Source organism: Psittacula echo (assembly GCF_963264785.1).
Source record: "Psittacula echo genome assembly, chromosome: 5".
NCBI classification, from domain to species: domain Eukaryota; kingdom Metazoa; phylum Chordata; class Aves; order Psittaciformes; family Psittacidae; genus Psittacula; species Psittacula echo.
Genome location: NC_137739.1, coordinates 59,896,909 through 59,917,761, shown reverse-complemented (window position 1 = coordinate 59,917,761; position 20,853 = coordinate 59,896,909). Strand labels below are relative to the sequence as shown.

Genomic DNA, 20,853 nt, shown 5'->3' with positions numbered 1-20,853 from the left:
CCTAAGCCCTTGCTGCTGGTGTTTGAGGCAGGCTGTCTGGCTAGATAGGCCTTCAAACATACAGTGGATACTAACTAAAAGGACGCACGGCTTCTTGCAACATTCTCCTTTATACAGCTGAACATTGCAGTCCCAAGGAGACTTCTTGTTCCTGTATTCCCGGGAACACAGGGTGGTAAAGGAAAGGCTGGCTCTGGAAACGCCATCCCCTCCTCTTCCCCCAGCAGTTCCCTTCTCTAGTCCCCTTAGTGACGGCGGCGGAAGACGCAGGATATGCAAATTTCTCGAGAAAACAACGCCAACAATAAACTTTTATTTCCCTCAGCAACCACCGACGGCCGCAGCCATTTTAGGAGGTCGGTCGGGCGAACTACACCTCCCAGAGTGCTCGGCACCGCGGCGCCATCTTGCGCCGCCGGCCCGCGGGTCAGTTCGGGCAGACACTACTGATGGTAAGCTGAGGCATGGCCTTGTTCCCGGCTTTTGCCTGTACCGCCGAGCCCGGGGAGCCCTCAACCAGCACCGGCGAGGGCTCCAGGAAAGGTAAAGTCCTAGGAGAACCCTCCTTCCCCCAACAGCCTTCCGCGGCCCGGTCCTCGGGAAGCCCATCTGCTTCCGTTCGACTTCACACGGAGTCGGGTACCCCGTGCCGGCCCTTCTGCGCACCCCGCCGGGCCTGCTCCGGCCGCGCGTGCTCGCGTTGCGGGCCGTGGCGCTCCGCCCCCGCCCCGGGTTGCGGCATGGGCGGTGCTACCTGTGGGGCCCGGGCCGCCGGCAGCGGTGGGCCGTACGCAGCGCCTCCGGAGGCTCGTGAGCGCGGCGCGCGGTTTACCCGTCCGGCCGCCCCCAGCTCCCCGAGCGCTGTGTCCTCCTCAGCCGTGCTCCGCCCTCGTGCGGCGTGCCCGGCTCAAGGCGTGTCGTTGGCGCGCTGAATTAAGTTACTTTCCATGAGATAACTTTGGGGAGAACCTGAAATAGGGGTGTTTTTATACAAATGGTGTTGTCCGCGCATTGGCGGGTTCTCAAGTGTGTTCAGATTTACTTCCGGCAATCCGCTGGTGGGTGTTGGAGGTATGGTGGTTGCGGTACCTTTGGGAAAAAAAAAAACAACACCAACAAACAAACAAACAAAAAAAACAACAAAAAAACCAACAACACCAACAAAAAACCAAAGCACCAGGGTATGTTAACTTCGTGTGTGGTGGAGCAGGCTTGCTTTATGCAGAAAATTAGGTGATTATGGTTTTATTTTTAACCACTAGCCTTGGGTAACTTGAAAAGTGTTTTCTCATTTCCTTGTTTATTAAGTCAAATTTTAATTTTTTTTTTTCATTTTTTTTTGTAGAAGGTCATGAGGTTATGCTTCAGTTTATCACTTTTGACTGTCATGGTTGCTGTTTAGCAAGTTGCAGTTTTATTAAATGAGTAAAGAGTCCTGTGTGGTCTATTGACAAACTCTGCAATATACACACTACCTAATTCTACTGAGTGATGTTTTGAACTAGGCTTTTTGCTCACCAGCTGCCACCAGCCTCGAGTCCGCACATCCTGTAGGCACTACAGCAAGGGGAAACACCAAGATAATTGTTTATCTGGGCTAAATTTGTTGTATATTTGGTTCAGTCAGTATGGTGACTTTTTGAAGCTTTTGGCAATGCAGACAGGGATTAGTTAATTGTTTAGCTGTTGATACTCAGTCTGCCAGTACAGAGATAAGGAGCCTTTCTGGTAATAACGCTTGCTGCGGGGAGTAGTGGACATAAGATCCCAAATTACAGCTTCTAGAAAGGGAGGAGCTGCTCTGCCAGGTAGGAGTAAAGTAGAATTCTCTAGTAGTAAGACCTTGTTTATATTGTAAAACTCTGGGAATTTATCCTTTAGGAAAAATGTGTTAGGTTTAATCTGTGTCACTGCAGACCACCTGTCTGGAAGATCAGATTACACTGAAAAAGATGTAAAACTAATTTTTTGATCTATATTTCAGTTATTAACACTATTTGTGAGCTACATTTTGCTCTACTGGAAGTTTTTTGTGTGAGAATTACTGACAAAACTTTAAAGAACATAATTTGTGGAGCTTTTTTTAGTCAATATTGTACTCTACCAGCTGCACTTCAGTACAAATTATAAAAATTAAGTATCAACTCAGAACCCCATTTATGGTGGCATATATCAAATTTTACACTTTCAGCTTGTGAGAACTTGAGAACTTGATGAACAACTTCGGTGTTTTTCTGATAGATGGTTCTCTTTCCTCAGAGCTGATAGGAAGCCAAAGTCTGTCATAATACAGCAGTCAGAGTATGTTGTATTTACGCAATACTGAGGTACCTTTTGCAGTCATTTAGCACTGCTTCATAGTTTTATTGTAGAATTTGAGGTAATAGTGCAAATATGCTGGCCATGTTTCATTCCTCTGACCACCTCTGTATCATACTCTTACAAACCTTCCTAAACCATTTGTAAGTGCTGCCTGAAACAGAAGTGTTGCTGTACACTCTTCCAGCCCTGCTAGATTGCCGAGTTGCAGCAGCCTCTAGAACACAAAGTAATTTTGTATATGGTTTCTTAAAATTATGTTGTCAAGCTTAATTAGCTTTAGGTAGAAGATAAATTGCAAATTTATCAGTAGTCATGAACAAAGCAGTGGTAATAATTAACCCTACTGACAGTAGTAAGCATTCTGCACAGCATTATTTGGAGTCTGAACTATTCTATAGGTAGGATGATGCAGTGATTTTTTTTTGCTGAAAACAGGTTTTCACGATTCTGGGAGGCAGCAAAAGGCTTTGCATATCTCTTTGCAATTGTCTCTGTAGGCATGCACTGTACACTTAATTTTCTTGTATTTTTTTGCTTGGGAAGGTATAAAAAGAATGCAGTTGGATTTCTTCTACTGTTGTGCTCAGAAATGTGGGTGGTAGAGTAGAACAATAACAGGTACATGCATGTTATCTCAAAAGAAGTTTTATAATTTTTTTATTCTTTATGCTCAGACGTAAGTCTGGTCTGCAGAAATGATAAACTTTTTAGACATCTGACAAGAAAAAATAACAGATTGAAAGGTAGACTTTTAAAGTTTGGAATGCATTTTTATGTTTGAAATGGTTGTATCCAGCTAACTGATTCACTGGAGATTATTTACAAGGAGGTTTGGACTTGCGTGTTGTGTAATGGAAAAAATGGTTCAGCTCTTTCCAAAGTATTAGGTCAGTTTGATTAAATTGTTCAGAAAATACTGTAATTGGAGAATTCTGGACATTTCCCTGGTGTATCCACAGAGGCATACTGAGTGTGCTGCAGGGTTGGTTCTTGCAGTGTGATCCTTCAGTGTTTTAAAAGTGCAATTTGATCTCATCTGCTCAGGTAGAACCAAGTTACAGGCAGAGTCAGGGGATTAGTGTTTATGACTTAGTTTCTCAAGGTGAGTTTTTCTTGGAGGCCCTAAAACAGTAATTTAAAATATAAAAAAATAAACTTTATTCTCCTCGTGCTCTCTTAATTGTGCTGTGCCAATTTAGTGAGTGACTTTATATCTGTAAGGGAGTAACAGATACTTTCAGGTAAAGTTAAATCAAGATGACATCTTGGAAGTTTATTTCTAATAGTTAATGGTGATAATAGACATTATTTTGCTATATTTAGGGCAAATAGTCTGTGGAAATGGCTCTTAAGCATGCTTGCTGTGCATCTGTCTGCTAGCCTACTTCCTCAATATCTCTCTCTTCCTCCTCAAGTTTTAACTCTTTCAGTCGTGTTTGTTGTAGTGGGAGAGAGAAATTGCAAAAACAGAGGTCTGTGAAAATCTACATTTGCTCAGGAAAGGTAAGTCTAGATAAAGTGCCACTGCTCCAAGAGAGGCTGTAATGTGAACTGAACTGTTACCAGGATAGATGGGCTTGGCAATGAGCATCTGTACATTAACCAACTAGGAAACATTTTTGAGATTACAATCTGACATGGCAGAGGCTCCCTCTTGCCTAGATGATAATCAAGGGACATGGCAGAGTACTATAAAAAGGGTCTAGAGAACCTAGATAAGTTCCTGAAGCTGTGGTAGCAGTGGGGAGTGTAAAGGATGGAGGGCACAACTCAGAAATCCAGGCTTCATCCTTCTGTTTGAACACCTTAATTCTGAGTTAATTTGCGGAAGGGAAGAGAGGAATTAAAAATTTTACCAATGCACTCTTTAAGAATGTGGTTTGGTCTTAGAACAGGCTTTTAACCAGATAAATACAAAGATGACTGCTTTCCACTCTTCTGCCTGTTCAGATCTAGCCTCCTTTGGTTAATGTGTGTTTTGTGCCTCAGGGAAATTTATATCGTTGGTCAGCCCCATGTCTGATTGTGGCTTCTAAACAGCTGGAGCTTTACTGCCTTTGTTTTCTTTTTTTTTTTTTTTTGTCTATGTTCATTTTGTCAATATGATTGGTAATGTCATTTCAAAAATAAATCTGTCTCTTGCTTTATATTTTTCAGTTTTTAAGACTGAAGCTCTTAGTGCTCCTTAGGATCTGAATCTCCATTTGGAGGTTATTTGGCACTGTAGTGCCATGAGGCTGAAGGTTATAACATTTAGCTTACTTGATGTTGTTTGCAAACACTTTTTTCCTGGTTTGGCCTGGTCTGTATCTGAAGTGTTTACACTGATGAATAATATTTAAACATGCATTATTTGCATCAATCTTTGGAGGACCTGATATTATTCTCTTGAAATCAACAAAAAGCCATTCTAATGTATACAGTGTTTTAACAGACCTTAGATCATGATCTTAAATGTCAAACATCTTGGACTTTTTTCTTAGTGGTCTGAATATTGTAAATCTTGAATTCAGAACTCTGTATGTCTGAAGGGAAATTACTTAACTTCATTCTGCCTTCGAGCTTACTTTTAAAAAACCCCATCACCCAACATTTTGTTAAGCATCATGAGTGTCAGTATTAATATATATCAGGTGATTTCTGAACCATAATTCTTCATTCAAATCACTGCAGAACTACCTTACAATAAATTTATTTCTATCAAAAAATAATACTAGTAAATGATTTAGTACACATTACGAAGGGGAACAATAGCTTATTAAAAAGAAGAGAAGCTCAAAGGCTACAGAGAATGTCTTCATGACTGAAGTATGCTATTGGAGTTCCGGCCAAACGCAAGTTAGATAAGTTTTGTATATCTTTGGAACAGGTTCAGTAATCTTAAGGAGATCAGTCTGGCTAATAAGTTACAGTTTTGTGCTGTTATGTGATACATATTTAGACCAGAGACTGCCAACCAGTAATGTTTTCTGTTTTGTTAGGTAGATGTGGGTAATACAACACAAAACAAAACGAAGATGGATTTTTGTTTTAAGGAACTGTCTCTTTTATTTCTTTAAATAAATAAAAGGCTTTAATCACAGATTAGTTGCATTTACTGAAATCTGGAGTGCTCTGGACCATTGTAGTTTCTCTGAATTTGTCTGTGTTTAATGAAAACTAGTGAATAGTGCAAAAACATTGTAGGGTTGCAGTTTGTTCCTGCATTCCTTTACACCTGATCTTCATTAACAAATGAGCAGAAATAATGGCATATAAGGAAGATAATAATTTTTAAAATCAGTATCACATTTAATAAATGTACCTCAAAAATTTCAGGTATAAAATGGCACTTAGTATACTGTGTGACATATATTATTAACTCTAATTTGATTATGTAGTTATCCTGTACATGAATTGATTTGACTCCTTGTGTTTTAAATATGTAATAGTTACAGAATTATCCATGAGGTACATTTTAGTATTTCATGGAAAATACTAAACGCAAGTTTTCTAAGAAGTAATTCTGATTTTAGGTTGGTTCTTAATACATGTCTTACAAGATTGAAATAAGAAGGTAACTTATTGTTGCGTAACACTTTATCCCCCAGCAGGGGGGAATAATTAGATTAGGCTAATGAAATATTGCTTGGATATTATCCTGCGTAAATCTTTCTCCTTTAAGCTCACTGAAGATTCTGGAAGACTGTAATCATTTACAATCAGTAAATGGTAGATTTACAGTTTTAAAGTCACAGACATATACTTAAAATGAAGGCATTTGTGCCAGGGAGGGTTAACTTAAATGGTAGATTTTGATGATATTTTGGATAAGCAAGTGAGGATCATGGTTTTAAGGTTTCAAATTTTATTCTAATTTTGCACTGATGTATCTTAACTATTTTCCTGGAAGGGAAAATAAAAAATCTCCTGTTGATTTGCAGGTTTTGAGATTCTGATTTCCAGGCAGAAGGTTACAATAATACATGTGTATATTACACAGCTGAATTTTTATTTTTTAGTCTTTATCCTATGTTTTGGTGAGCTGGTGTGTAGTGTGGGAGCATTCTGCAGCCTGTTAGTTGGGGTGTTCGTGTGTTTGGGTTCTGACAGTGCCATGGATGGTGGCTTCTCCTCTGCCCAGAGGTGAAGGTTCAAGATGAAACCAGGGAAGGTGGTCCTCCCTGCAGGCCTTTGGTAGCAGGGGCAGTCTCTTGGGAAATGTGAACTGGAGCTTTGCTTGGTTGTGCATGCTGCGTGATGAGTTCAATTTAGGCTAACAAAATGTTCTGCAGCCTGCTCCAGTTTAAATCCTTTTGTGGACAACAATTCAGGGACTTGAGACAGAAGAAAGAATTTGGTATGAGGAGCTATTTCTGAAAGAAATACTTTAGAAGGAGGAGAGATGTATGGCTTGGCAGACAATGAGTTCGTGCTATTTAAGGATTAGAGGTCACTCTAGTCAAAAGCACAAAGAAGTGTGACAGGAAGAACACCAAGACAAAAATGGTTGTAAAGGGTGTGCAGAACAGGCAGGAGACCAGATTCCTTTAGTTGTTACCTTCTGTGATCTGGCACCGGAGAGGCTGCTGTTAAATTTTGTGCTTGTGTGAAATAACATTTGTTGTTTAATATGTTAGAAAATTTCATATACTTAATTCAAGAAATGAAATCTCTATGAAATTTGTCATAAAAGTTTTAATACCGGTAAAATTATAGCAAAAAATTCCCCCTCCACATCCTGGCAGTATCTGATCTTATGACTGAAATGGCTGAGGTCTAGATGCAGAACGCTTAATGCTAATTTATCAAAATTAGCATCAAATAACCTTTTCCCACACTATTTAAAAGTCTTAATACATTCTGTAGTTAGAGAACTGAGAATCCAGTAACTTATTTTGACCTTGTATAAAACATTTGAATATTCTTATTAGTACTGGGTGTCCCTATCAATAACATTGTGTCCATGCTGTGAGTAAAGTAGATTTTGTAAAAATTAATATTGGACAGGTTGGGTTTTTTTAAAGTATATAGCAGTGTATGAAACATTTTATCTGCTTTTGGCATGAACTTTTAAGTACTCTTGTATAGTGGGTTTTTGAAAGCTTAGGTTGATGTCAAGGGAAGATTCCAGCTCCTTAAATATTTTACCTCATTACAACCTCGTGTTCTGCTAAATGGAAATTTCATGGACTGCTTTCCAGTACGCTCCATTTTTACCCATGACTCAGTGACATTTGCTGTGAATTTAGCTGTCTGTCAGCTAGATTAACCCTGAACTTTAGAAAGCACAGCAACCTAATTTATATAGATCTCACGCTTCTTTTTACCTGCAGAACTGGACTGGCTTAGTAACCCAAGCTTCTCCTCAGAAGATGCACTGTTACTGCATCAGCGTGCTACAGAAGGTGCAAATCTTACCCCTGAAAAATCACCACTACTGACAAGGTAGAATATACTTCTGTATCTTTTAAAACAGGCTCTTTCTTTTGTCCTGCTTATTTTTTATTTTGCGAGACCAAAATCAGGAGATTTTAGGACTGCTTTTCCTTCCACTGTTCTCTATTTTGAAAGTCCTGAACTGAGTCATGTATAAAAGTATGAATAATGTTTCTATGTCCTTCAGCTTAAAATAATGAGAAATTATACTTAGGCAATTACATTCCCATGTTCTTTTTCTCACAGCTGCATTTAAATCATTGTTATTTTGGAATGGAAAGGGAACTGAGTGATCATAATTCTTCATTAGCTTTTGAATGTCGTAAGTGACCCTTGAAATAATGTAAAGATTAAGCATGATCTTTCTGATTTCTTTGTGAAAACCAGTTCAGTCAACCGTTTCATAGTCGAGTTTTTTACTTTTTAAAAATCAGTTGAAGATGTGAATTAATGAAATAGTTCATGTATCAGGTTGTGCTGCTAGAATATGCTGATCACTCAAGTGGGTGATTACATTTTTTTACAAAAATTAGCTTTAAGCAGCCATGTTTGCTGAACAACTGATTTTAATACCTTCAGTAGAATAGTTGCTATACTTGGCATATTTACACTGTAACTACCACTTAATAATTAATGGAATCAAGTTGCAGTTGCCAAGTTCAAAATCTGAGTAATTTTTAATTTGATACGAACTCCTATGTTTACAATAAGTGTTGGTGATCATGATAGAGTATACCTTTATACTAACAAGCACTGCTGAATGCGTCTTTTTTATACTTATTCTTACATTTATATGCATTGTGTAATTGAAATGCAATCATTGCTCTGTTCATCAGTCAATATATTCTGCTTGCATTTCTTCAAACCTGACTTTCATGTCATAAACCTAAGGAATTTGCAAATTATCATTCAGATAGGATGACATAGTAAACCCACCATATTTAATTAATATTTGAAAAATAATTTATCAAAAACTAGTGTGCAGATAAATGTCTTTTTGCCAATTACTAGGGAGATTCTTGGTTTAATATAAACCAATTACTCGACATGATTGGTGGTTTTGTGGGGAGGTTGGTTTAGTTTTTTGGTTTGGTAGGTGTGTTTGTTTTAAAGGCCTGCTAATGGTTCTCTCATGGCTTTTTTTATTGTGGTGCCCTTAGACTGTGTAAGTTGGTTGGTTTTTTTTGGGATGCCTTGCTATTGAAATGCTGCATTTCTTTTATTGACATATTAGGAATATTGAGACTTGTCACTCTTTTATTGAAAGACTCCAGAAAAACTGCTTAAAAAGAGCTTGTGCTTTTAAGGGTTAGAGAAGACCTCCATTATTTCGGTTGATCATTAAATATGGGAGTGTTAATAGTACATGCAATGCTACACATATGTTTTGCCACTTTGAGTGATCTCAAGTCAGTTGTCTGTTGCATGTAGTGTTTGTTGCTACATTATGTTATGTAATAACATTAATTCAGTAGTTATCAAAAATGGCTCCTTAATTGGTGAGATTTGTATTTCTAATCTGGAATTGACTTTAAAAGTATGTTTTTGATATGTCTTACGTAAATCATAAAGAAACAAGGAAAAAAAGTGAAGATTTTTCACTTTTGCAGGTCATCCTGAAAGATTTCTTACCCTTTTTAGCTTGACCTAAGTTGTCCTGGCAAAATTAGGGAATTTTATCAGCTCAGTCATATTCTTTAATTTGGCAGTGATACCAGATGGATATTTATACAGATCACACATCAAAATGCTTTTGACAATTAAAACTTAGACTGGTTGTCAGTAATTCCAGCAGCTGAAAAAATACAGTTGTTATTTAATACAGAATTATATTCTTTCTATTTTGTGTGTTGCTGCTAATTCTTTTCTCAAAAAATGCAGAGAGAATAAAGGGTAAAATGATTCTTAACTTCCTTATGGTGGTATTTCTTTACAGTTCTACTATTCAGGTATGTATAGATATATATGTACTTGTTTCCAAGCAGGAGTACTTCAAGATCAGAGTTGTCAGGGGAAAGTGATACAGATGAGAGTCTGAAACAGTCAAGTAAGAAAAGGAAAAAAAAAAAGAAAAAGAAAAAGCATCACCACTATAAGAAGGCAAAAAAGAAAACCAGAGGGGACTCCAGTAACACTGAATCAGATGTGGACATTAAGGACATCAAAGACAAAGGTGCAGCAAGTTGCAGAAATCACAAAAGGGGAGCAGCAGCAAAGTATGTATTTATTACTACTATGAAAGATGTAAATTCATTGTATTCTTGTACTTGGTACTCATCTCTTCAACTTTATGAATGAAATTCCTACCACTGGGGGATATTTTTTTTTTTTTTTTTTTGGCTAAGCTATATATGCTTAAACCTGCATTCAGAGCAATGAAAATAGAATTAGAACCTCTTGTTTAATATGCCCAGATGAAACAGTTGAAGTCCTTTCAGGGTGCTTATTTTTACTTCTTTCCATAAATTACTGTGGCTGAGAGGATACAGAGTTTTCAGGAGACTGTTTTTGAAACCTGAACCACGAAATTGCTCTAAATGCAGTAGGTCTGGTGAAATTTTAGAAAGCTTCCCAGGACAATAAAACTCAGTTACATATTTGTAGCATGAATTCAGATTGGAAGTTCATAGTTGTCTACAGTTTGGAGGCAGGTGGCAATTTCCACTTAAATTCTTTTGCATAACTGTAATCTGTAAACCACTTTGATACGTACTGTGTTGTCAAACACATGGGTATAATTACAGCTAATCAGCAAAGTCTATGTACAGATGATCCTCTTTTTTTCTGAATTGTAGCATCTTATTAAGAAAAAAGTAAATTTTAGAAGTAATATATGGCTTTTGGATGATAGTTTGCCAAGTGATTGATTTAATCTGGCTATTGCTTTCCATAATCACAAATCTAATTTTTGGAAGTGTAAGCAGTGTTTGTGTTTTGTTTTGATGGTCCTGTTAATGTATTTCTAGTTGTTGTTTATCCAAGCGTGTGACTGATTTTGCAAGAATGGTCATATACCATAACTTTCAGAAAATTAAGTAACTACCAAAATGCAATGTTTCCTGGGTTTTGGGAATGCTGTGTACGTGCACAAATGCTTAGAATATACTTCTCCTTCTCTGCAGTCTAGATAAGAAAACATCAAATCCTACCAGCAGTCGCATTGTTTGGCTTGATGATATCCAGGCTTCTACCACAGAAACCTTCATAATAGACAAGAAGCCAGACCCTTCAAACTGGGCCTACAAATCCCTGTATCAAAGGGACATACCAAGGTACAGTATGTTGGTTTCTATTGGTATTCAGGCTATCATAAAGTCAGTATCTCAAGATTCATTAACTTAAGTCTGGCTGTGACATTTTGGTGTTGGAGACGAGAAGTTAGGATAACTGAATAGTTTGGTTGGTTTTTGTTTTTTCAAAATTTTACTTTACACTGGGCATCTATTTTCGAAGGGAAAAGATGGCATGAAATAATGGAATAAAGTGCGTGATTTTAATTTTTTTGTAAAAATATTCCCTGTATCTTTGCAGACTACAGGCATGTGAGCTTATAGAACTTCAGCTGGAGGTGCCCGCATGGGGCAGATTCAAAAGCATGATTTTGCGGTCAGAAATCCCAGGTTCTGTTATAGATCATTGGGCAAGTGCCCCTTTTGATCTCTGTTGTTCTTTTTCTGTCAGAAAGAGAAAAGAAGGTACTGATTATTTCATGCTAGATTTTTAAAAAAGTTTGTTTTGTTCAGTAGCGTGATATCCTTGCACAGAGTACAGGTACTTCGTTAGCAAGCAGATTCTGTGTTAGATCACCCAGACATAATACCAAAGGGTATCTTATGCATTGCTGCATTTCAAATGAGTATAGATGAAATCGCATATTCAACTTCCTTGGTTACTGGTACTATGATGACCCTTCAGAACATTTTGCCACATTAACAAAGAAGCATATCCAAGGGAGCCTGTGCTGGACTCATGCGTTATGTGTGTACACCTAATTCTTGACGTTCTCAAAGAAAATTGTATATATAAAAAGTAATCATCTGTAGAGGAGGGAGGATTTATGGATTTTATTTTTGTAGTGTATATACCTTTGCAGTGAAACTGCCTGGTTACAATCCATTCCAATTTTCTGCTACCTTCAGATTGTCTGCTATTGTTTGAGACGAAAACTGTTATTTTAGCATTGCATATCACTGTGTCTGCCACTTTACTGAAATGACATTCTTGCTAATGGTTTAAGATGTTGTTTTCCTTTCTTAATCCATAGTTATTGCGGCCTTTATGAACCTGGTCTCTCTTTCTTCTCCAGCCCACTGCCTACTTGGCATATAATATGGATAGAGGCTTAGGGATACAGAAAGATATTACCAGACTGAACTACCGGTGTCTGAATTTCAGTTTAAAATAATCTAATTTAAATAGCCTTAAGTAATGCTGTCTGATGTTCTTTGTCCGGGTTTGTCTACATGGCTTAAAATGATAGGAGAAAAGAAATCTGCTGGCTATGGCAGATACTGTTGAATTCTGAGGAAGATTAGTATGACAACAGTAAAAGTTGTGATGGCACTGAAAACATACATAAATTGAAGTCTTAAATAAAGAGAAAGTTACTGAGTTCCTACACTTTTAAAGATGTACGCATACATTATTTGGGTTAATTTGTATTACTTATTCCATTTTCTCATGTGTATTTTAGAAGATGTTTAAATGTATTTTTCCTTCTAAGATATAAAAGGAAAGGAGAGTCGTGTCTTGGCATAGATGCCAAGAAACAATCTATAACTTTGGACAGTTCTGCATCGAAAAAGAAGCAATCGCAGAGGCAACCTGAGCGTTACTTCGCAAAGGACAACGTGAAGATGCTGAACACTGATGGAGTGCCTGTTTGCAGCAAAATTTCTCCATCTGGCCCAACTACTTTTATACCAATTTTCCAAGTGGAAACTGATGATCCTTCAGACACAACAGAGTTAAATCCTCTTGGGATTTATGATTCATCAACTTTACAGTGGCTACAAGGAAAAGGGTGCAAGAATGCAGACTGTGAGACTGAAAATACGCAGCAAACAATTCAAGAGCCTGGGATAAACATTAAGTCTGATCTAATGACAAAAGTGGAAGAACATAACAAGAAAGTCAGAGAAAACCCAGGAGATATTAATGCTTGGATGGAATTTGTTTCTTTTCAGGTATGTGTTCTGACAGACCTGCTTGCTTATTGTAAGTAATAAATACATGAACATTTTAATTGTAGTTTCATTTGTTTAGGACTGTATATCTTCCATTGGTGAAGTATGAGCTGTTAATTCATCTTCACGATTGTCAGCATTCTGCCTGTGATTCTAGTGATGATTCTTTCTAATGTTAAAATGTTGATTTTTCTTTTTAAGGATGAATTGATGGGAGGACCTGGCCCTTATGCCAGTAAGGGAGAGCAGGAAGTAAGAAGAAAATCACTGAAGTTTATCTTAGAAAAGAAACTAGCAATTTTGGAGAGGGCAATTGAAAGCAATCCAAGTAATGTTGATCTGAAACTCGCCAGGCTGAAGATTTGTACAGAATTCTGGGAGCCACCAGCTTTGATCAAAGAATGGCAGAAGCTAATTTTCTTACATCCCAATAGTCCAGAGCTGTGGAAGAAATATCTCCTGTTCTGTCAAAGTCAGTTCACTACCTTTTCAGTTTCAAAAATCAATAGTCTCTATGGAAAATGTTTGACTACTTTGGCAGCTGTACGCGATGGCAGCATGGTATCACATCCTCTTCTGCCTGGCACAGAAGAAGCTATGCTGGGTAAGGCTCTTTCTGTTTCACGTTATGGTCAGAACTTCATAGGAGTTAACTACATTTTCTAGAAGAATAGACTTTCCTATGTATTACAGGAAGTGTTTATTCTCTTCAAAATGCCTGCTATCCTGATTCCTTAGCTGAGAAGTAAAGCAGATATTCCAGCCAAATATGGATATAACAGATGCTTTTTTTCCCAAAGGGAATTTGTGATATACCATCCAGTAAAGTCTAATGTGCTGAGTGGTTTATAGTACGAATGTCAAGGCTGGAGAATTGCAGCCCACATCCAAGAGATGTGCTTCTATCTTTGAGAAATATTTATTAAGAAAAATATGAAGTTGGCTTGTGAAAGAATCAGTTCTCTCTTGTTCAGAAGTTTTATAGGCAATTACTTTAATCCAGAAAAGAGAAGGGACATGAGAAGTCTCTTGTGAAATTTTCTTTAGCATACCAGTTTGTAGATGAAGAATTCTAAACTGTAATACTTTGTGATCATGTCTTTTTATTTACTGTATGCATGTATCTACTACTTATAATTTATGATGTAATTATCCCTGGAAAGAAAATTAGTCTGTTGGGATGCTGGACTGGATTCAGGGAAGAAATGAGTTCATGCTCAGTTCTGGCGTGGCCTTTATATTTATTTGAAGCTAAATGACTTAACCTATCCCTTTTCAATTTTGCTTCTCTGCCTCAGGGGTCATTGTGATTATTAATCCATGAATACACTGAGGGTGGGAAAATATTAGTGTTACCATGACTATGTTAGCTTTTTTCCTTTTAGAATTTATTTTAAATATAGAGGAGACTATTATGAAGCAGTCCACATTTCTTCAAGTCCTGTAATTGCTGTTTGAGCAATGATGCTATGTTATGCAATATCTAGTCTGGACTTACAGATAGAGATGCTGGGTTACAGATTATTAGACTGAGATGCTGAGTTAGAGGTGTTCAGATCTTTTGTGGTCTTAGGTTGATTCATCTTGGATCAAGCACTGGAAAAACTGCTGGAAATGAAAAATCCTGTGCTGACAGGTGGATATAGTACTGCCTGATAGCTTCTAATTGCTTCTACTATCTGATTTCCAGTGCTTCAGTCGCTTGGGCATGTGGGTGCAATCACAATGAATGATTCTCAGGACAAATGTTTTATTCAGCATAGGTTTTTTTTTTTTTTTTTGCAATCGGGAAGGTTTTTCTTTAATTTTGTTTGCCTGCACAGAACATACTTGACTTCTTAAATACTATTTATCTATTGGTATGAGGTTACTGTTTTTTTAAATTGAGTTCTTTTAAATTGATTTACATTTTTCAAAATACTTGTTTGCTGGCAACATCTATAGATAGGTTAAAATGAAAATGAGCTGAACTTTGTGTTTCTGTTCCACTCTTAATGTCTTGTTCTGTATTCATACTGTAGCAATTTGTTTATGAACACTGAGGTTTGGGTTTTTTTGTTTGTTTGTGGGGTTTTTTGTCGTTTTGGTTTTTCTTGTTTTTTTTTTTTGTTTGTTTGTAGTTTGTTTGGTTTCCTCCCTCTCCTCCCCCTTTTGGTATTCAAATGATAGGAGTGGAGAAATTTCCAGTGAGGAGACTTACTGATCTGAGATTTTTTTTTAGTGACTTACTTATCTAATTCTTGGGCTGAATTTGCATTATCAGCGTACTTATTAGGAAGATTAGCAAATTTTTCATTAAGATAAATATACAAAGAATTTCACAGATTAATTATGAGGTAAGTAGCAGTGTGGAAATCTGGTAGGCTTGTGTCTTCAACCTTTGACCTTTGTGATGACAGTGTAAGAGGCAATTTTAAATAGTGGTGGACCCTGCCATCTAGTGTTCAATTCAGTACGCTGTCCTATCTGCTTGAAAATAGATGGGTGGTTTTTTTACAACATGAAATTTAAGAAAGCAGGTCAAAATTAATTTATAGATCAGTTTTACTTAAATTTTGAGATTACAAGTTGTAGTGTTTTACATTTACTAAAACCTGTTAATGTAAAGCAGATGAAGGTAAGCATTCTCAAATTTTGCTGTGAGAAAGGAGTTCTGGTTTTCATATTATACCTACTGGCTGGGGAGAAACAACCTTATATTTCAGGTCAGTTCAGCTGCAGAACTGTCATAGCATCATGACCTGAATTAAGTGTGTATTCAGGATTTTTTCAGCTTTCACCACAAAAAAAAAAACAACCACAAAAACCCCCAACCCAAACAGAAAAACCAACTGCACAAAAAGCTGATCTTTGCATTTCTTCAAATATCTTTCTTTTTTATCCTGCAGAAAATCTTCTGCTAGAATTTAGTTTTGGCTCCACTTTGGCAGCAAGTCCTAATGAGAGATTCTCTACATTCAGACTATTTTAATCAAGCTGTTAGAAGCTGAGAGGTGAGGAATAGAATAGAATAGGTCTCTCCATGTCAGTTGGATACACTGCCTAAATGGATTAAAATACTTTGGAAGGTTCTATTATGTACTTAAGCGTACTTTTTGTTGTTTAAATACCTTCAGAAATTGCAGGGTTTTCGTTATTAGAAACAATCACTGACTTTGCAGGAAAATCAGATGAAATGCCTAGTTTGTATGTTCTGGCTGAATTCAGATTTTTATTTGTACACATCTGATGTAAATCTGAATAGAGGTAAAAGGAGTAAATTATTTGCCACTTTATATTAAAAAATAAGATGTTCATTAAGAAGCAGTTGATATGTGTATGTAGCCACTTAAATATTTTGATTGTTTAAAATCCTCCAAAGCAAATGAATTTAATGAAGAAACGGTAGTTTTTGGGGAACTGTTTTCAAAACTATAATTATTTAAGACTTGATTTATGGGGTTTGAGTTGTTTTGGTTTTTTTCTTAAGCCCATTAATATAAGAATTTAAAGCAATTTGGTTTTTGAACAGCCACTGTTTTGTTAAGACTTGAGTGTAATTTGGAGTGATAGAGTATCTTTGAAATGTCCTTGAACGGCCTAGTGATAGAGGTTTTCATAATACTGCTATTTCTCCAGCTCTTTCGTTTAAGACTCTCGTTGCAGATATATGAATAGAGAAACTGGGGCTTCACTTCCTTTTCTAAGCTGAGATTTGAGACTCAGTGTGTGGTAGGGATATGACAGTGATTACAGAAATAGTTTATTGAAGAGCAAGGGGTAGGACTCTCTAGTTTTAAGCAGTAATACTTTGACCAAAAGACCGGACTTCTCTTAACTGAGTTCTTATCTAAAAGAATAGAAAATGGGAATGACAGTTGGAATGAAATGGAATGTTACTGACATATTACTGATGTAACTAGCTCGTACAACATAGAGGCAAAAAGGGGTTTTTTTCTGATCACTTACTGTGTGAATTATGATAATGCCCAGCATCTTCAGAGGTGGCAGTGACCCACTCTAACAGATGTTGGATAAACTGAAGTTGGGACCATTGCATATATACTTTTATTCATCAGCAAGAACAGTGCTTGTGTGGCATAAATAAAAACTCATCTCTTGGTGCATTTGAAGTGGGAGGTCTTAAAGTTACTTAAACTATAACAGTTTTGACATGCGTTTTTGACATGCATTAGCTGCTCCCTGTGTTTTGGATTTTGATATTGTTCAATAACATTTACACTCTACAGCACTTACTTATGTCTTCTTTATTACAGCCCACAAATTTATGATACTTTGCAACAAAATTTATTTGAAATATTAAAATTTTATCTTTACTTTACAGCTATATTTGTTCAGCAGTGCCACTTTCTGAGACAGGCTGGTCATTCTGAGAAAGCAGTGTCTTTGTTTCAGGCTCTGATTGACTTCACCTTCTTTAAACCTGACAGTGTAAAAGATCTGCCGACAAGGGGACAGGTAACAATTTCCATTTAAATGGATGTATGTCCTTTTGCATTACAGAGAATGTTGCAACAGAAGAATGTTGATTAATTTTAAAGGGCATGGGGAAATATTTTGAATCACAACTCACTTTGCGGTTCTTCAAGGTGATGCTTGCATTGGAAGAATGCTTGTGGGTCCTCCGGAATTACCTGCCAAATGGCTGCTTCTGCTATATGTAGTGGAAGTGTGATAACCAGTCATTTCATGTCTTCTTTTTTCTAATTAAATATGAAAAAAAATGAGCTGGGTGACCAGTGTCTGTATCTAGTTAGCACTTCCTCTGCTTCTTTTCCCCAAAACTACTGCCGTGTTTTGTTACTGTTGATGGAGAAAGCTAATAGGACCTATAATCTGTTCTGCACAGTTCTTGCAAACTTTTCTTAGGTTCTCCATTATTTAATATTTTCAATAATTCTTTGATGGCTACATTAGGAATACCTTTATGCTTTAAAGTGTCTTTTATTTGACACATGAGATTCCATTCAGCTTATTCTGTTAAAGTATTAAATCGCATTTTCTCTTCATTTGCTCAGGAGGATATTGAGTGTGCACTCCAGTAATAATCAGTAAGTTAATATTAGAGGGGGCCATTGCCAGTGTAGCATCATCCCACTGAATTGCCAGGAGCTGCTTTCTTTTTAATGAGTGGTAGGGAGGGCCACCAGTTAGGCAGCTGGGCTAACAGAGGACAGAAATGGGATTTTCTTCTGTTACCTCACCTTCTTGCCCAGCAACCACTACTGAGGCTTCATTTTCGCTCTTTTTGCACCAAGGGGCCAATATTGTAGTTCAAATAATAGTAGTGTCCTCTTAAAGAGCCAAAACTTTGAACAGAGCAAGTAAACTTTGACTGAACAAGAGTTCAATCATAATTGCCATGCAGGATAGGAGATTAGGTATAGTTAAACAGATAAAGCTAGAGTTATACTTCAATAATTTGAAAAACTTCAGGATTATCTGTAATATTTAAAAACTCTTAGGAAAGCAGGATGCAAAGGAACCTCAGTTTAAAAGGACAGTATTTAGGTTGGAAGGCGCAGTTTTTGAAAACAGAAAATGCTAGGTTTACAGCTGATTGAACATTCTGCCCTGTTACGGAAGTGTTATGGCTCAGTCTTGAGTTACTTGTTTCTGTACTGTTTTCACATTTCATTTTCTCACTTGGAGCAAAGAATGAATCCATGAGGAGTTGCTGTAAGCCCTGCATTTTCTGATATGTTGATAATTTTTCTTGGAGTAAAATCTATTGTTAATATTTGTATTAACAGTGACATATTTATGTCCAAGCAAAGGTTTGGTATACAGCAGAACATACAGTAGGAGAGTGACAATCATTAGAGCTAAGTATACACAAAGCAGGGGCAATTGATGACTGTAAAGATGACAGGTTGCATACTGGCAGTGACAAAATCAGGACTAGAACCCTGGACTTCTCATTCACTGGAAAATGCCCTGAAGTTGTTGAGTATCCTGGAACCTGAGAGGTGAATGGCCTTACTAATCTTTTCCTCTTGTCCTCAGTCTGTTCATATTTATGTCCAACTTTAACATTTTGATTTGACCATAGGTGTACGGTTGTCCAAATTATGATTCCAGTAACCAAATTCTTCATGGTCCCATGGAAGATAGGGAGGAGGAGAGATTTGGTTTCTGAAAGCCACATCTTGGGGACTTTGACGCAGAAGTCTTTTGCTTTCTTTAAAGCTTAATACCTTTTAAAACCAATCTTTTTTCCATGTTCATGATTCACGTTCATGAAAAGAGCTGATGACAGTCCTGCTGTGCCGCAGGCGTCATTGAAGTACTCAGTTGTTACTGCTGATTCTTTACCAGCGTCTAACAAAGCCTTGAAATACAGAAGTTGCACTCAGATAAGTTTTCTAGACCCTAGAATCACTTAAGTTGACCCAGGTAGTGCCTGTACAACACCCAAAATAATTTTCCTATGTTTTATTTTGGTTGCCCCTGCCCAAACCAACAGGTGGAATTCTTTGAACCCTTTTGGGATAGTGGAGAACCACGAATTGGAGAAAAAGGAGCAAGAGGCTGGAAAGCATGGATGCACCAACAAGAAAAGGGTGGCTGGATTGCTCTTAAGGCTGGTATGCCTGTGTCAATATGTGTAGCTGTAAATTCATGTGTTCTTCTAAACATTTTTATTAGAATGGTATAAGCTGTTTCTTCTCATGTTTTTGCATAGAACTTTTAAAAAATATTTACCAAGATTAAGACGTAGTATATCATGCTTCACAGGGAAGAGCGTGTGTTCAGTGTTCTATGTATGATACTGTTCATGGAATATCGTCCTTCCTAGGGGTAAGGATGAAGGGAGAGGATGGTATATCCTCCACTGTGCTGAAAAGGATAAAGGTGTGAGTATGTGATCGAGCCCATCTAAAGTAAAAGGAAGCTACTTCCCTTAAAACCTTTTCATCATATTGCTAGACCAGGTGGAATTATAGAATTAGATGATAGCTGCCTCAAGGACTCCTAGCTTAATGATTCTGTTTCTAGAATCAGATTTCAGTTTCTTATAGCAAATACATAGTAGAAGTAGGAGGGAAAACCTTTCCTTTCTCTTTGTGATGCAGAAAATGAGAAATTGCATCTTCAATTGGCTGGAGTGCTTCTGGGTGAGCAGGGATGCATAAAACTTCTCCTTGCTGCTCAGTTCCACCTTGTCTACTGGTCTGCAGTGCTTCCGTTAATGTCAAGGACTATTTCTCAAACATACATTCTGAAGGGAAGCAGGGGACGGGAATGTGTCCGATCAAAGATGAGCTGTCTTTGGTTTTGCTGCCTCTGCTGCTGTAGCAACTCTAATGAAACAAGTTTAGCTCTGCCTTTAGTAAACAAAGGAACTTAAAAATGATCATGTGCTTCCCTAGATTAAGATGAAAGTTCCTTGCCCCATAACTGAGGCCAGCAGTTCCATGGTGATGGCTATAGACATTTTGCCCCAAATTGAGAAGACTCAGTATGGAGAAGAGGACCACTGCCAGGTCCAGTATATATCAGTGCTTTTTCACATGTGTGTCAAGCTCAAAAGTTCAGGTGCAATCTATAATTTAAGTGTAATCTCTAAAACTGACAATTTTTTAAAACTTTGATTAGATCATGTAAGTGCTGCCATTTTTTCATGGGGTTGCTGACTAAAGGAGATGCTATAGAGCACAAAAAATATATATAGAGAGAGTAAAAATCTTGCAACCATCTTTTGTTTTACCTGAAGTTTAGAAAGTGGGAGTGGGAGTGTTTCATATAGTTAATAGCAAACATCAGGATGAAGAATTTGGAGATGGTATAGAAATGGCCTGGTTTTTTGGACCCCAAAAATAGTTCAGGTAACCATAAATTTTGAAGACTTTTTTCCCCTCAACACCAAGAAATAAAAAAAAAAAAATAGCTGAAAAAGCTCTACAAGCTTTCCATTAGCCTCTAG

General features: G+C 37.3%; 1 protein-coding gene across 2 annotated transcripts in view; it reads left to right on the top strand.

The window, feature by feature from the left end:
- The first annotated feature begins 351 nt into the window (after positions 1–351).
- Positions 352–20,853, top strand: part of NRDE2 (NRDE-2, necessary for RNA interference, domain containing) — a 31,915-nt gene continuing 11,413 nt past the window's right edge. Inside the window, exons 1-8 of one of the 2 annotated variants that reach the window (XM_080619005.1) lie at positions 352–543; positions 7,638–7,749; positions 9,723–9,956; positions 10,863–11,012; positions 12,464–12,926; positions 13,128–13,530; positions 17,251–17,384; positions 19,393–19,513. In XM_080619005.1, the coding sequence (XP_080475131.1) occupies positions 465–543; positions 7,638–7,749; positions 9,723–9,956; positions 10,863–11,012; positions 12,464–12,926; positions 13,128–13,530; positions 17,251–17,384; positions 19,393–19,513 (1,696 nt within the window). In that variant the 5' untranslated portion in view covers positions 352–464. The remainder of the gene's footprint in view (positions 544–7,637; positions 7,750–9,722; positions 9,957–10,862; positions 11,013–12,463; positions 12,927–13,127; positions 13,531–17,250; positions 17,385–19,392; positions 19,514–20,853) is intronic. The other variant, XM_080619006.1, reaches the window with a different exon arrangement.